The 14,219-nt window shown below is 38.7% G+C and overlaps 1 protein-coding gene across 1 annotated transcript in view; it reads left to right on the forward strand.

Annotated features, from left to right (window-relative positions):
• POLR3G (RNA polymerase III subunit G) overlaps positions 1–14,219 on the forward strand; it is a 31,152-nt gene that overhangs the window by 10,718 nt on the left and 6,215 nt on the right. Inside the window, exons 3-5 of the mRNA XM_052644076.1 lie at positions 1,318–1,374; positions 4,852–4,902; positions 10,845–10,927. Coding sequence (XP_052500036.1) covers positions 1,318–1,374; positions 4,852–4,902; positions 10,845–10,927 — 191 coding nt within the window. The remainder of the gene's footprint in view (positions 1–1,317; positions 1,375–4,851; positions 4,903–10,844; positions 10,928–14,219) is intronic.

Raw genomic sequence — 14,219 nt, forward strand, 5'->3', positions numbered from 1 at the left:
TCACAAAATTTTGCTGCCAACAGTACTATCTAATTTATAGAATTGGTTCATCATCCTGAAAAGAGACTCCCATACCCTTTAGTATCAATCCCTATTGTCCCCACCCTCCCTCAGCCCTTGGCACCCTATAATCTGCTTTGTCTGTTTTAGATATTTCATATAAATGGAATCTTAATGTGTATTCTTTTGTGACTGGTTTCCTTCACGTAGCATAATGGTCTCAGGGTTCACACATAGTAAAGCATGTATCAGTGTTTCATTCCTTTTTCTGGTTGAATAATATTCCATTATATGTATATAGCACACTTTGTTCATTCATCAGTTGATGGACATTTGGGTCACTTCTACAGTGGGGTTTTCATGAATAATGCTACTGTAAACATTCATGTATGTGTTTTTGTGTACCATGTCACTTTTGTTGTATATCTAGGGTCAGATGGTAAATTTTTATTTTACATTTTGAGGAACTGCCAACTATTTTCCAGAGTGGTTGCACCATTTTATATTACCTACAGTGTATGAGGGTTCCTGTTTCTCCACAGCCTTGTTAACACTTATTATTAGTTCTAGCCATCCAACTGGGTGTAAAGTGGTAGCTCATTGTAATGCCATCCAACCATCTCATCCTCTGTCTCCTCCTGCCCTCAATCATTCCCAGCATCAGGGTGTTTATCAGTGAGTTGGCTCTTTGCATCAGGTGGCCAAAGTGTTGGAGCTTCAGCTTCAGCATCAGTCCTTCCAGTGAATATTCAGGGTTGCTTTCCTTTAGGATGGACTATTTTGATCTCCAACCTTGCCTCCTCCTATCCTTTTCTCCACTGTCTTTCCCAATGGTTATGAAAAGTGTCTCCCTGAGAAGACTAACTGACTGTGTATATTAAGTATTTGCTTACTTTATTAGAGGTAAGCAAACAGCCCTCCATCCTCACTTAGGTACTTAATACCTCCCAGTTACACGAGATTTAAAGATTGGGAGCTAGAGGCCAGTGTCACGAGAAGAAAAGAGAAGATACACAGCCCTCCCACGCCCCACCCCCCGACTTTTTGTGTAAGTGGCTTCCTGACTTGCCTTTGGGCTTTTGTGAAAATTCTCAGAGATGAATCAGATTATCTGCTACTGAGAACTTTAATTAGGGTTTCGGTCTCTGCTCACCCCAGCCATTTATTCTCGGGTGCTTCTTGCCACTTCCCTAGATGTGTATTACTCTGTTCAGTATGTGTCCAGAAACACATTAAACTCCCTGTATTGGAAATAAAAGATGTTACCTGGTGTTTTCAATTGTTTTAAAATTCTTTTTTCTATCTTTTTTTTCCTAGATATTGAAAGATATAGTAAAAGATATATGAAGGTGTACAAAGAAGAGTGGATACCAGGTAACCATAAAACTTAAAATGTTAAAATTAATCTTCAAAGGCTATCTCCCTACCATGTCTTTTGAGGACCAATTTTCTATTTTCACTATAGGAAAATAGAGCCTGGCTCTCTTCCTGTAATTAATTAGCAACATAAATGTTTTGAAAACTAAGATGAAAAGATTTTTATATTGTAACAAGGAATATTTGAAGTGATATTGTAGAAGTTCTTAGGATTTTTTTTTTTCTTTTAATAGGGCTGGCCAAACTCATTGGATTTTCCATTTTCATTTGATACAATCACAGTTTTCATCTTTAATACTAATAGTACTCACTTCTGTGTTCCTGAGTGATTTTATAGCTTTTGAGGAGGAACCAGGTCTAGCTTTAAGAATATTTTCAGCCGAGCTTATGTATCTTCCTTTCTTTTCAGCAGGCATAAACTCTTTTTGGTTGTTAATGTGCCTTTTCAACAGAACCATACCTAAGAGAGTTTTTTTTTTTCCCAACATTCACAAAATTGCCTTGGTAGAGGCAAGGTTTAAGGGGCTGCAGAGATCTCATCTACTTCATTTTGTAGAAAATTAACAGTTGCTATAGAAACGCAGTGACCTGTCAAGGCAACTTGGAATATTTTAGTAAAACCCAGGTTTCCTCATTTCAGCACACTTCCCTTTGACATCTCTGTCCTTGGTGTGTTACAGAAACTGCCTGTATGCAGAAGCCTAAGTCACATTTACAGCATTGGTTGCTTTCCCGAGTTACAGCATCTCTTTTCAATGCTAATTGTTGATAATGTTGTGTCCCTCTGGAAACACTCCTCTTAGGTCTCTCATTTCTTCTACTACATAAATATTTGTCTCTGAATGATTCTGTTTAAGTCCTTTGTCATGATCACCTATGGATCATTTATGAAAACAAACATATTAGGTTGGTGCAAAAGTAACTGTGGTTTTCGTATTGTTGAACTTTGTTGTTTGATATTGGAATACATTCTTAAATGTGGTTATGTTATACTTCATTTTAATGCTCATTTCTTGCTTTATGTGTCTATTTTTTTTGGCTAAGGACAAATTACTTGCCGTTTAGACTAGGGAAATGATGTTAGACAAAAAGCAAATTCAAGTGATTTTTTGTTTGAGTTCAAAATGGGTTGTAAAGCAATGGAGACAACTCTCAACATCAACAACACCTTTGGCCCAGGAACTGCTAATGAACATACAGGGCAGTGATGGTTCAAAAAGTTTTGCAAAGGAGATGAGAGCCCTGAAGATGAGGAGTGTAGTGACCAGCTGAGAGCCATCATCAAAGCTGATCCTCTTACATCTACACAAGAAGTTGCCAAAGAACTTGACATCAACCTTTCTATGGTCATTCAGCATTTGAAGCAAATTGGAAAGGCTTGATAAGTGGGTGCCTCATGAGCTGACAGAAAATCAAAAAAAGTGTCATTTTGATGTGTCATCTTATTCTATACAACAGTGAACCATTTCTTGATCGGATAGTGACATGCAACGAAGTGTGGATTTTATTTGTCAGCTAGCAATGACCAGTGCGGTGGTTAGACCGAGAAGAAGCTCCAAAGTACTTCCCAAAACCAAACTTGCACCAAAAAAGGTCGTGGTCACTGTTTGGTGGTCTGACGCCCACTGTCAGATCCACTCCAGCTTTCTGAATGCTGACGAAACCATTAGATCTGAGAGGTATGCTCAGCAAATCAATGAGATGCCCTGAAAACTGCAATGCCTGCAGCCAGCATTGGTCAACAGAAAGGGTCCAGTTCTTCTGTACAACAGTGCCCAACTGCACATCACGCAACCAGTGCTTCAAAAGTTGAATGAATTGGGCTACAAAATTTTGCATCATCTGCCATATTCACCTGACTTCTCACTAATTGACTACCATGTCTTCAAGCATCTTGACAAGTTTTTGTAGGGAAAATGCTTGCATAACCAGCTGGAGGCAGAAAATGATTTCTGAGAATTGCTCAAATTCTGAAGCACAGATTTTTACGCTATAGGAATAAACAAACTTATTTCTCATTGGCAAAAATGTGTTGATTGTAATGGTTCCTATTTTGATTAATAAAGATGTGTTTAAGCCTAGTTATAATGATTTATAATGAAGAAGAAGGGTGAAGAAGGCTGAGTGCTGAAGAATTGATGCTTTTGAAATGTGGTGTTGGAGAAGACTCTTGAGAGTCCCTTGGACTGCAAGGAGATCCAACCAGTCCATTCTGAAGGAGATCAACCCCGGGATTTCTTTGGAAGGAATGATGCTAAAGCTGAAACTCCAGGACTTTGGCCACCTCGTGCGAAGAGTTGACTCACTGGAAAAGACTTTGATGCTGGGAGGGATTAGGGGCAGGAGGAGAAGGGGACGACAGAGGATGAGATGGCTGGATGGCATCACTGACTCAATGGACGTGAATCTGAGTGAACTCCGGGAGTTGGTGGTGGACAGGGAGGCCTGGCGTGCTGCGATTCATGGGGTGGCAAAGAGCTGGACATGACTGAATGACTGAACCGAACTGAACTGATAATGATTTAAAATTCACAGTATGAACCTGCAATTACTTTTATACCAACCTAATATTTAAAGCAAAATTTTTTAGTTCAGGAAAAATAGCTTGAGATATAAAAGTATTTTCTACAAACAGTACTGAGTTTTTTATTAGTAGGCAGCATTTTTTTAATCTATTTTCATGTTGCTTCACTTTTCTGATTGTCTCTAAGCTTAAAAAAGAAGAACAAGTGACAAATTAGAGGAATTATTTAGCTAATGCAGGCAAAATCATTAAATGGAAGGAATTTACTTTTCCATAGCTATTTCTATTTTTAATTTTAAAGTCTTCCTATAATTATTAAATTGTTTAGTTTTACATATATTAGGATTATGGTCACATATTTTAACTTTGAAAAAATTTTTTCATTATGTAAGAAATACATATCAACTACAGAACATGTACAAAACACAGAATAATTGAATAATAAATTACATTTAAGGAAAATAGCTATAATCCCAACACAAGGAATTACTGTAATATTTTGTTTCCAACCTAGAGCTTTCTCTGCACAAATATACATCTGTTGAAGCATTTACATGTTAGGTTTATTCTTTTAATGGAATTATATATATATTGTTTTAAAAACTTTTAAAATTTAACAGTGTATTATGAATAACTTGTCATGCCCATAAGTATTTTTCTATATTTTTTCATTATGAAAATTCTTGTACTTGAAATTAATTATATAAATATTATTTAACTTAAAAGAATATTATAGAAATTTTATAAGTATTTCAGAGGTATTGTAATGAATTTTTTTCTTTATAGGAGAAAATATATCACTATTATAGTTTAATCCCCAGTAAATCTATACAGATACTAAATTTTATTTCCATTGCATGAGGCACTGTCATGTTCTTTAAATAGTTATACCCAGTGCCAGTAATTCCCAGAGGAAACAGCCCTTTTTATTTCTCCTTTTGTACACACAGATTGGAGAAGACTCCCTAGAGAGTTGATGCCAAGGAAAAAATGCAGAAAAGGTACATTAACTAATGTAAGAATAATCCAGATAGGAAAAGGTTATTGCTTAACTTCTATCTATATGAAATTGTCAATATAAAGTTACACTCAATGTTCTAAATGCTTTTTCTGAAAGTATTTTTGATATTTTGATTATTTTATCAGTGCTTTTTGCTTTTGATTTTTTGTTTGTTTTCCCCTTAATTAGGAATTTTGAAGTGCTAGGAAAGACTTTTCAATTATGTAGATATTCTCATTTGTATATTTGAAATTTTTTAAATGATTATACTGGCTTTATTTTGAGTTTTTAACTACAACATTTGGAACTGGTAACATTTGGGAACTGGTAGAATAGAACTTTATGGTGTACGCAAAATGCCGAAGTGAAAGTTTTTGTTGTGTTGTTCTTTCATAATCCCACCAAATAAAAAGCTGTTGAGCATCTACTATTGCCAGCCCCTGTGCTAAGAGGGATAAGCCAGTGAGCAAAGGAGGAGCAATCCTCACCCGCAGAGAGCTTACAGTCAGATGGAGTAAAGACATTCAGCATAGCACACCGTCTTCACTGGGAGGTCAGGGAAGGGTTTGTTGAGGAGACGCAGCTGAACTCCAGATTGAATGATGAGTACGAGCTTGCTGTGGTGAGGTCATGGGAGTGACTCTGGAGAAACTGGGTTTGTTACTGTGTTTTTCTTGTTGAGTCTTAAGAGTTCTCTGTGTATTTTGGATACTAATCTGTTGGAAAAATATTCCTGCTGTGTGTCTCTCCTTTCCTCTTATACCACTGCAGCATTCACAGTACTTCTGACACTAGATTTAGGGAGTTATTTTTTCCTGCATATCAAACAGTTCTCTGTAACACCAACTACGTGTCTTATCATTTAATTCAGTTCTGACACTAACTGGAGTTAGCGCTGATCCCACTAAGGGCTCAGTCCCAGGAGACTGCTCCCTGCTACAGATGTCAGTCTCAAGTATAGTGTGTCTCCAGGTTTCCCACAACTGCTGTCTGCATTGGCTACCAGTTGGAGGTTCCCATGACCCTCCCTGGTGGAATTTGATTTACCTGAACAGCTCACGGAACATGGTGATGTATTTACTTATATTTACCAGTTGACTATAATAAAGGTTATGATAAAGACCCAGATGAACAGTCAGGTGAAAAGAGGCATAAGGTCAAGTCTGGAAGGTCACCCATGCATGTCTGTAGAGTTGGGATGTGTCGCCTTCCAGTTCACGAATATGTTCACCAATCCAGAAACTCTTGGAACAGCATGCTTTGGGGATTTTTATGGAGGCTTCATCACGTAGGCCTGATCAGTCATTAACTCAGTCTCCAGCCCCTTTCCCCTTTTCCAAGGATTCTGATCATGGCTGGATGTATCTGGTAGCCAGCCCCATCCTGAAGCCACCCAGCACCCCACTGAGAGTCACCTCCGTAGAATAAAAGAGACTCCTGTGCTCAGTTGCTTCAGTTGTGTCCAGCTCTTTGCGACTCCATGGGTGGCTCCTCTGTCCATGGGATTTTCCCAGCAAGATTACTGGAATGGGTTGCCATGCCCTTCTCCAGGGGATCCTTCCAACCCAAGGATCGAACCCATGTCTCCTGCATTGGCAGGCGGATTCTTTTACCTGCTGAGCCATCAGGGAAACTCCAAAAGACACTCCTATTGTCCAGTAAATTCCAAGGGATGTAGATTCTTCTTAGAACAACAACAAAAAATTACTGTTATCACTTAGGAAGTTTTAAGGGTTTTAGCAGTTCTCTGCCTGGAACCAGATGCTGAGACTAGTATATATTTGTTTCTATTTCACACAGTCCTTTTTCAAATATGTCTTTTGCAAACATTTTCTCCCATTCCAATGTTTGTCTTCTTAGTCTCTTGACACTGTCTTTTACACAGAAGTTTTGAGTTTTAATGTAGTCCGGGTCATCTGTTCTTCTGTTCATGGATCATGCCTTTGGTTTTGCATCTCAAAAGTCATCACCAAGCTCAAGGTCACCTAAATTTTCTCTTATGTTATCTTTTAAGAGTTTCATAATTTTATGTTTTACATTTAGGACTGTGATCCATTGTGAGTTAATTTTTGTGAAGGGTGTAAAGTCTGTGTAAATTTATTTTTTTGCACATGGAAGTCCAGTTGCATTTTTCTATATTTATGTTGGTCTCTTTCTGGGCTCTCTATTCTGTTTCATTGATCAATGTATTTATTCACCTATACCATAGTTTTGATTACAGTAAGTTTATAGTATGTTTTTAAAATCAGGTAGTACCATCCTCTAACTTTGTTATTTTTCTTCAGTATTGTGTTGGCTGTTCTCAGTCTTTTGCGTTCCATCTGTATAGTAGAGTCAGTTTGCTGGTATCTGTAGAATAACTTACTAGAAATTTGATTGAGGTTGCATTGAACTTATAGATGCAATTGGGAAGACAAGACATCTTGAAGATATTAGCTCTTCCTACCAATGAATATGGAATATGTCTCCATTTGTTTAGTTCTCTGATATCATTATTCAAAGTTTTATAGTCTTCCTCATATAGGTCATGTATATATATATTTTGTTAGACTTATACCTAAGTATTTCATTTTGGGAAGTACTAATGTAAATAACACTATGCTTTTCACTTCAAATTCCACTAGTTCATTGTTCATATATAGGAAATCTGTTGAATTTTGTGTATTAACCTTGTATGCTGTAATCCTGCTGTAATTTCTTATTAGTTCCCAGTTTTTTAGCCCATTCTTTCAGATTTTCTACATATTGTCTATGAACAAAGAAAGTTTTATTTCTTCCTTCCCAATCTACATACCTTTTATGTCCTTTTCCTATCTTAGTGTATTAGCTAAGACTTCTGGTACAATGCTGAAAAGCCCCTGGAGAAGGAAATGGCAACCCTCTCCAGTATTCTTGCCTAGAAAATCCCACGGAGAGAGGAGCCTGGTGGGCTACATCCATGGGAGCAAAGAGTCGGACACGACTAAGCCCACACAGCAGCATGAATGATACTAGTCATGCCCTAGTGGATCATGAATTTTTAGCAGACTTTACGGGGCTGAAAAGAATATATCTGATTTGGAGGAATTCATGTTCAAATACATCCCACAACTGCTCATCCTTAGAAGCCCATGGACACATTAAAGATTAGTAAAAGCTTCCAGCGCGTCAGGCTTTTCATTTGTTGAAAAGCAAAACCACAGCAAAACTTTCCTTTTCCATTCTGCTCTCATATTTTTGTTGCATATTATACAATTTTTGTGTTTTGTTCCTGGTAAGCTTATATACTCTCTTTTTTAAAAAATGGTCTCCCCTGATTTACAAGAAAGTAGATAATACCTAAAGAGCCAAAGACAGAAAAGGTTTGTTTCTTGAAGATCCAGCTATTGGCAGGTGTTGTGTTGAAAGAAATAAAAATATTCAAATATATGCATGTATTTGGCCAAAGATTAAAAAAAAATGTAAATGTTTTGGGGTTGAAATAGTCTTTTAACAGATTTTAGTAATTTTACACTTCTTTTCCAATTATAAATAAAAGAATTGGGCATTACATAAAACCAGAATGGAATGTAGCAAAAATTGCTGAATGGACTTGAATATGTAGCTATGACTTTCTTGGCTAAGAGATTAATAATTACTGTAAGTTTATTTACCTGACCATGTTCTATAATATCCATTTAGCAGATTTATGTGTTATGAAATTTAAACATCTGAGCTTATTGATATTTCTCCCCACAGTCCTGATTCCAACTTGTGCTTCATCCAGCCCGGCATTTCTTATGATGTAAGGGCTTCCCGTGTGTCTCAGCTGGTAAAGAATCCTCCTGCAATGTGGGAGACCTGGGTTCTATTCCCGGTTGGGAAGATCCCCTGGAGAAGGGAAAGGCTACCCACTCCAGTATTCTGGCCTGGAGAATTCCCTGGACTACAGTCCATGGGGTCACAAAGAGTCGGACACGACTGAGCGATTTTCACATTCACTTTGCATATAAGTTAAATAAGTCAGGTGACAATATATAGCCTTGACGTACTCCTTTCCCAATTCTGAAGCAGTCTGTTGTTCCACGTCTGGTTCTAACTGTTGCTTCTTGGCCTGCATACAGATTTCTCAGGAGACAGGTCAGGTGCTCTGGTATTCCCATCCCTTTCAGAATTTTCCACAGTTTGTTGTGATCCACATAATCAAAGGCTTTAGTGTAGACAATGAGGCAGAAGCACATGTTTTTCTGGAACTCTCTTGGTTTTTCTGTGATCGAATGGATGTTGGAAATTTGATCTTTGGTTCTTCTGCCTTTTCTAAATCCAGCTTGTACATCTGGAAGTTCTAGGTCCATGTACTGTTGAAACCTACCCTGGAGAACTTTGAGCATTACCTTGCTAGCATGTGAAATGAGTGCAGTTGTGCTGTAGTTTGAAAATTCTTTGGCATTGCCCTTCTTTGGGATTGGAATGAAAACTGACTTTTTCCAGTCCTGTGGCCACTGCTGAGCTTTCCAAATTTGTTAGCATATTGAGTGCAGCACTTTTGCAGCATCATCTTTTAGGATTTGAAATAGCTCAACTGGAATTCCATCATCTCCACTAGATTTGTTGACAGTGATGCTTAGGCCCACTTGACTTCACACTCTAGGATGTCTGGCTCTAGCTGAGTGATCACACCATCATGGCTATCTGGGTCATGAAGATCTTTTTTGTGTAGTTCTTCTGTGTACTCTTGCCACCTCTTCTAAATATATTCTGCTTCTACCATTGTTACAGTTTTGGCCCTGATGTCATAAATTGCCAGTTCGAATTTTTAGTAAAATGTCTGGTTGTATAACAGACCAAGATGAGCATAGCCTTTAGCAGGTAGCTGTTGCTGTGTGTCATTACTCTGCGCCGTTACCAAACAACAGGTCTTGCTCAGCTATTGCTTGTTGCCTCAGTGGCCCTGTCCCCAAGCAGCCAGCTGTCAATGAGGGACCACTGGGAAGTGATTCAGTCAGGGACTGGTGGTGGGTGGTCATCATGTGGAGAGTGAGGTCAGAGGCAGATTTAGGCCTTCTGCTGGAGGCCCTTCAGCTTACCCAGTCTTGGGCCAGCAGCTCAGCAGGGGGGCCCAGGGAACAGACTGGGGACTATGTCCTGCTGGGCTCCAGAGCCTTCACTAAAGCCCTCCACTAGCTGTGGTTCAGGCCTTCGGTGAGCCTTTCCCCCATACCTGTCTCTGAAACCCAATAGCAGAGGCCGTCTGTCTGGGTCACAGTCTGTGAGACCTGGTGCCTCCCTTTCGGGCACCTGAGGAGACTGAGGGCCAGTTGAGCTGGGCACCTAACTCCCTCAGGGATGACAGCTGGGTAGGATGTGGGAACCTGGCCCTGAAAAAGCCGCCAGCTGAGATTTGCCTCCTCTTAGCCAGGACTGGGACCTTGGGGGTGAACGTCGTGCCTTGGGACTTTGCCCTTTGTTGTCAGGACAGAGGATAGCGTTCATCTGGTAGAGGTTTTCAGGAACATCATTGCCTGATGATGACCTGACTGAGCAGCCTGCAGCTGCTACCCACGCCCGTCCCCCACCTTTTGCTTTTAGAGGGGCTTGCTGAAAGCTTGCAGTAACTTCGGGGTTCCTAGCGCATGAGCCACATTTGTACGGCTCCTTGTGCAAATCTGTAGTAAACCTTTCTCTGTTCCAAACTCTAACGTTCAGTATTGACGGGCTTCACTGTGCATCAGGCACACGGGCTTGCGATTTCGGTAACAGTTGCAGTCTTAGAAAATATCCTATTAAGTGGTTATCACTTGCTCCTTATCATAGAAAATTACTAATGTGTGCTGATTTATTTTTTTCATTCTTTAAGTTAATTCAGCCTGCAAATTAGGTGTCCAGTGTGCCATACCACCCTGCTAGATGGCATATTAAAAGGCGAAGACATTCAATACACAATTGCTGTTATACAAAAATGTGTTACCAGTGGTTTTACTTCAGCAGGCGCCAAATCCAAAAAGGCAGAGGATGCAGGCAAAGGCCCTTCACTTACAAATCCTGTGGATGTATTGAAAAAAATTGAGGTAAGGTTTTCTTCTCACTATAAGAACAGACTGAGAAAATATCATACCTCTTTTTGTCTTCTGCAGCCTTTCCACCTTCTGTCTCTATTAAATGACTTGTGAATTTGGCAGAGTCAAGCCCAGCATACCGGGTAGCTAGCAATGTTTGAACAATGTTGGCTGGGAGCTATGGGGGCTCCATCCTATTCTCTCTACTACCCACCTGTTAGCTTGCCTCACCTTCTATCATCTGCCTCTTTTCCACTCTATTCCTCTTTTCCTCTTGAATTATGCCTGGGAAGGAAACATAAATGTATATCTCTAAAAACCTCTCATTTTTTTCTCTTATTGGTATATGCGTATTTTTAATGCTTTTATTCTGTCTTATGTCTAAAAGATTCTATTGAGGGAAAATCCTTTCTTATGGCACTTATTTTTATTGCCTTTTAAAAAATATTTGAAAAATAAAAAGATGTAAAATTCTAAAAATTAATAAACTGAAAATATGCCCTCCGATCCTTGCCCCTAGCCATCCATCCAAGTCCCCTATTAGAGACAGCCAATGTTACCAGTTTCTTATATATCCTTCCAGAAACATTTTATACATTAAAATACTATTTTTTTCTTTTTAATAACAAAAAGTAACATATTGCCCTCTTTGCCTTTTTATCATATTACTTAAAATATGTTGGCTTCTGTATCAGTCTACAAAAGAGTTCCATCATTCTTTTCTTTCTTTTTTTTTTGGCTACACTATAAGAATGAACCATAATAAATTTAATCAGTAACCTGTTGATGGACGTTACATACATGGCTGTCCTGGCTGTGATTGTTCGTTAAAAAGTATTTCACAGAGGATAGGAAGCTCTGTGAAATACCAGAGGGCTTCCCAGGGGGCACTAGTGGTAAAGAACCTGCCTGCCAACGCAGGAGACATAAAGAGATGCAGGTTCAACCCCTGGGTCAGGAAGATCCCCTGGAGGAGGGCATGGCAACCCACTCCAGTATTCTTGCCTGGAGAATCCCAAGGACAGACAAGCCTGGCATGCTCTGGTCCACAGAGTCGCAAAGAGTCACACAGGACTGAAGCGACCTAGCACACGCACGTGTTTCATTTAGTGTTTCACTATTAGAAGTAATGCTAGGACTTCCCTGGTGGTCCAGTGGTTAAGGCTCTGAGCTTTCACTGCAGAAGGCGCACGCATTTGATCCCTGGTTGGGAGACTAAAATCCCACATGCCATATGGCATGGCCAAAAAAATTTTTTTTAATTAAAAAAAATATATATATATATATATACATGTATATATATATATACAGTGGAACAGTGAATCCATGTTAAGTATGTGATTTCACTTGTGTAAGGAAGATTTCTAGAGGTAGATTTGCTAGGTTAATTGTTATATGTACTGTATAATATAGAAAATATAGATAATATGCATAAATAATGGCAGGTCATTCTCCATAGAGGTTATTCCAGTTTATTCCCTTATTCCCACTGTCAATGCATGAATTACCTTGCATTGATTGTGATAGTGATGATGATGATGATATAATTATGATAGCAGCTATTGCTTTTTGAGAACTTTTTATATAGCAGGCTCTTTTTTACATCTGTTATGTCCTTAAGACTTCATAACAACAAAGAGAATAGGTATTATTATTCCTTATTTACCAATGAGGAAGTCAAGGCTTTAAAACTTGCCTGACCAAGTTAGCATAGCTACATGGTAACTGAAACTCTTTTTTTTTTCTCATTTTTCCTTTATGGAAAAATCTTTCATTCACCCTTTAAAGATAATGAGTGAACATTGCTTTAAGTTTCTACTCCCTGCAAGGTGTAGGATGAGCACAGCTGATAGAAGGCACTTAAGAACAATCTCCGATTTAAAAACCTCAGTGTCTAAGGAAGAAGGTAAGATGTGAACTGAACTCCTTTAGTGTTAAGGATTTGGACTTAGTTGGCTGCAACACGGAAGGTGGTGGTCCCTGGTCAGTGTCTGAAGGGTTCCCTGCTGCCCGGGACCGCCTCTCTCAGCCATGGTGCCACAGCCTGTCTGCCGGACTACTCTGCTGCCCTGACCTGTTCCTCAGGCTCCTCCACGTCTTTGCTCTAAGCTTGGAAATCTTGGTTAAATTTTACTTTTGACCAGTACAGGCGCTGAAGATCACTTGTCTGAAAATCAAGCCAGGAGGATTGTTGAAGGAGTAGCGATAAGTGTCAGGTTTAACTGGGATGAAATGATGGATGGGGTTGCAGAACTAGCCACCTTGTATTGATTGAACACAGATTCTGACTGTTCTTAAAACTTCCTCGAAAGAAGTTGCTCAGATGAGGTGTGCTATAAGGAAATTTAGTCTGGACCTCTGGATGTGGATTCTCATCAGAAAAAATTGTATCTCCTTATGCCCTAAATTTAAACACCTTTTTTCATCACGCACATTGTCAAAACGGGAGTTTTAAATCTAGAAATCCCAATAAGTTAGCAACTTTAATAGAACAGTTAGCTTCCAGACGACTCAATTATTCATTTCTTCGCAAAAGTCGTTGCAGGTTTTCTTTAATAAAACTTCTGTGGAGAGGAAATGGCATCCACAGTCACATCTTATGGTGGGAATAGTCAGACAGCAGTAAACTAATACTTGGGCGTATTTCTGTATGACATGCTTCTAGGTGAATGTCTCTGTTGGGTGGTCAACAGTAGTTAAACAAAAAGGACTGTTTCCTGCCCATAAGTTAACTGTTTTTAAAGTGTTTGCACATTGTGTGTTTTACATTGTTATTCCCATTGTTCTTAAATCCATACAGTAGTAAGGGCAAATAGTTACGTCTTACAGAAGAGAAAATGGAGATTACTAAATAGACAGATGAAGACTAATAGCCTAACACAAAGGGAATGACTTGATGAGACAGTGTGTGGGAGGCCATTTTTCTAAATTTTATAAAGCTGATATTTCTTAATTGATTTAGGTATTTTATTGGTTTGATTTACGTCTACGTGATAGGAATACAGTTGAGGTTATTTATTTGGAGATAATTGAGATGGCAGTATTGGAAATCAAGACCTCCCATTCCCTACATAGACTGAATGAATTCTATATTTAAAAAATATTTTTACATAACTGGTTTAAATAATTCTATTGCTAATTATGAAATAAGAGCTAACAGCATGATTTTTCAGATATAGCGTATACTTTGCACAGAGTTAAAAATAGCCCTACAGTTCACTTTAAACTACAGTCTTGTGGGATGTAGGCCTTTTTACTAGGGTTTGATTAAAATAGAAAATAAAAATGCTATATCTTAATTAAC

Source organism: Budorcas taxicolor, chromosome 7, assembly GCF_023091745.1.
Source record: "Budorcas taxicolor isolate Tak-1 chromosome 7, Takin1.1, whole genome shotgun sequence".
Taxonomy (NCBI): domain Eukaryota; kingdom Metazoa; phylum Chordata; class Mammalia; order Artiodactyla; family Bovidae; genus Budorcas; species Budorcas taxicolor.